Raw genomic sequence first — 2,370 nt, 5'->3', positions numbered from 1 at the left:
AGTACTTCAGGAAGTTGTTTAAGAGATATTGCAACATGTATTTCTCATTTAGCTTGCATAAATCTCAGATTAAGCAATACTATTTCCACAACAAATTAGTCTGCCTAGTTAACTCTCTCTCCCTCCCCCCCCCTTTTTTTAAAACCTTGATGTTTATTTAGAAACATGGCACTTAGCTCTAATATGTCCTATTGTAGTGTTTGAGCTTTATTATTTGAGGCATTGTTTTTTAAAAGCTTTGGAATATATGTATTGCAAAGTTAATTTTGGTATATGATATATATTTTAACCATCAATTTATTTTTATTTTGCAAAGTGATGGTTTTCCTTGCAAACTGCCAGTTTTCTGCATTAGCCCATATGTAAATTTTATAATGGCTTTGATTTAGCCCACCTCCCATGCCACTGCCTCCATAATCTGAAGAGTTTTAGATTCTCAACATTCTTTCTCTACCTTTCACGTGTGTGTGTGTGTGTGTGTGTGTGTGCGTGTGTGTGTGTGTAAGTTAGGAGGTGATATGAAACGAGTTAGAAAAATATTTCAGAAAAAGAGGCCAAAATATGGGGGTCACATAGATATAAAAATGAACACGAGGTAAATAAAGATTTTCTTTTACGACACAGGTGTTATAAAGCGTTCAAAGTGGACCTCAAAGAGCAAAGACACCTGCAGAGGAGAGGAATAGAATTGCAGATGTTGCCCAAACCGGCAGGGATGCGAGATAATGTAAAGTGCCAAGGAAGACTTAATTTACATATCTAGTAGTTAAAATTATCTGAGGAGTACCAAGACAGGCCAAGTAGCTGAGAGACCTACAGAATGATTGCTGCGAAGGATTGCTTCAAAGCATAGGAAGTTTTCATCGAAGTACATCTTGTCTGTGTTTCTCACTACTATATATCTTTTATTGTACTTAAAATAAAGAGCGAGAATTCTGTTACCTCTGTTGACGATGATCAGGTTATTAGTATATACTTGCAGCTATTCAGTTTATTTAGAAGCCGATCTGTGGAACAACTAAAATTAGACATGACAGTTGTCCTGTTAGAAGAAAAACAGGGGGTCTTGAAACTCAAGCAGTTTCAGTATTGTTACGGTGCTCTCTTGTCAAGGTTAGCAGCCATAAACCCAGACTGAATCTACTCAAAACGTCCTGTAATTCTTTATATGCTAAGCAAGTTTACACGCTTTATTTTGAAATTAAGTGGCACATGAAATAATAGCAAAATTAATGTGAATAGGGCCTTTGTTAGCCAGAGTAAGGAAATCACTATGGAAAATAAGCACCAGAAAGTCCCGGCTGTTACTTAGGGTAAAAGTCTGTGGACAGCTGTGTAGCCAACGTTTCTGAACTGTGACGGAGGCTTGTGGAGCTGCAGTGGTGCTCCTGTTGCAGCACGGAGCAGACTACATTCCGGGCTTGCGAGGAGTTTAACCGGTCCTCTGTTCCTGAGTGTGCAGCCCTAGTACGGCCGCCCCTGCACGTGAAGGGGTACCACCTCTCATCCACGTACCCCTGCCTGCACAGCATGGAGGAGGAGGCTGCAGGTAGCACCTTATCACTGTTCTGTGGCACGGTCTTCCGACGAGGTCGATATTTATAGTCTGGGTATTTCTCTCGGTGCATGGCCTGTATTCTCTGTGCCTCCTCGAAGAATGGCCGTTTTTCGGCTTCTGTAAGCATTCTCCACTGGTACCCCAGCTGCTTGCTGATCTCTGAGTTTTGCATTTGGGGATTCTCTAGAGCCACCTTGCGCCTTTGATCACGCGACCACACCATGAATGCGTTCATGGGTCGTCTGATGCGGCTCTGGCCGCTGTCCGTACCGTTTCCTCCAGTTTCACACCGATAATTTGAGGTAGGATTGTTCGTCCAAAGTTCAGAAGAGGTTCTTCCAAAGGCGAGGATGTTTCTTCGTTGTACCGCTGCACAGTGATTATCGGTGTTCAACACTCCGAACATAGCAGAGGCATAAAATTATAGCGGTGAAAACAAAAAAGGTGGGTGAGTGTGGCGGGGGAGGCGGGGAGTGGGAAGCAAAGTTGGAAGCTGTAAGCGTTCGGAAAATTATCTAGACTCTGGTGCTGTAACTTTTGTTTCTAAAATACTCTTTTCTCCGCCCAGCACCTTGCCTCAAACCCGCCCCCTGACCCTCCGCCAAAGCCCAACCTACCCATTTCTCAAGCAAAACTTCCAAATTAGGTCATACACGCAGCCTTGCGTGCTCTACATCTAACCCGCAGCGCTGAAGTCTCTATGCTCCTCTTTAGGAATTGAAACAAACGTTGCTGTTATTAACTTATTTTATTATCCCTTAAATAAAGGAGGAATGTGCAGCAAAGATTGTGAGTTATCAAAAGAGAAAGTT

At 42.5% G+C, this 2,370-nt stretch overlaps 1 protein-coding gene across 1 annotated transcript; it reads right to left on the bottom strand.

The window, feature by feature from the left end:
• Nucleotides 1-978: 978 nt before the first annotated feature.
• LOC116583904 (sex-determining region Y protein) lies at nt 979-2,044 on the bottom strand. The gene has a single exon (XM_032331906.1). The coding sequence runs from the start codon at nt 1,962-1,964 to the stop codon at nt 1,305-1,307; it is 660 nt and encodes a 219-aa protein (XP_032187797.1). The 5' UTR covers nt 1,965-2,044; the 3' UTR covers nt 979-1,304.
• Nucleotides 2,045-2,370: the final 326 nt, after the last annotated feature.

This window comes from Mustela erminea, chromosome Y (assembly GCF_009829155.1).
Source record: "Mustela erminea isolate mMusErm1 chromosome Y, mMusErm1.Pri, whole genome shotgun sequence".
Taxonomy (NCBI): Eukaryota; Metazoa; Chordata; class Mammalia; order Carnivora; family Mustelidae; genus Mustela; species Mustela erminea.
Note: the sequence above shows the minus strand (reverse complement) of the source record. Positions and strands in the feature narration are given on the sequence as shown.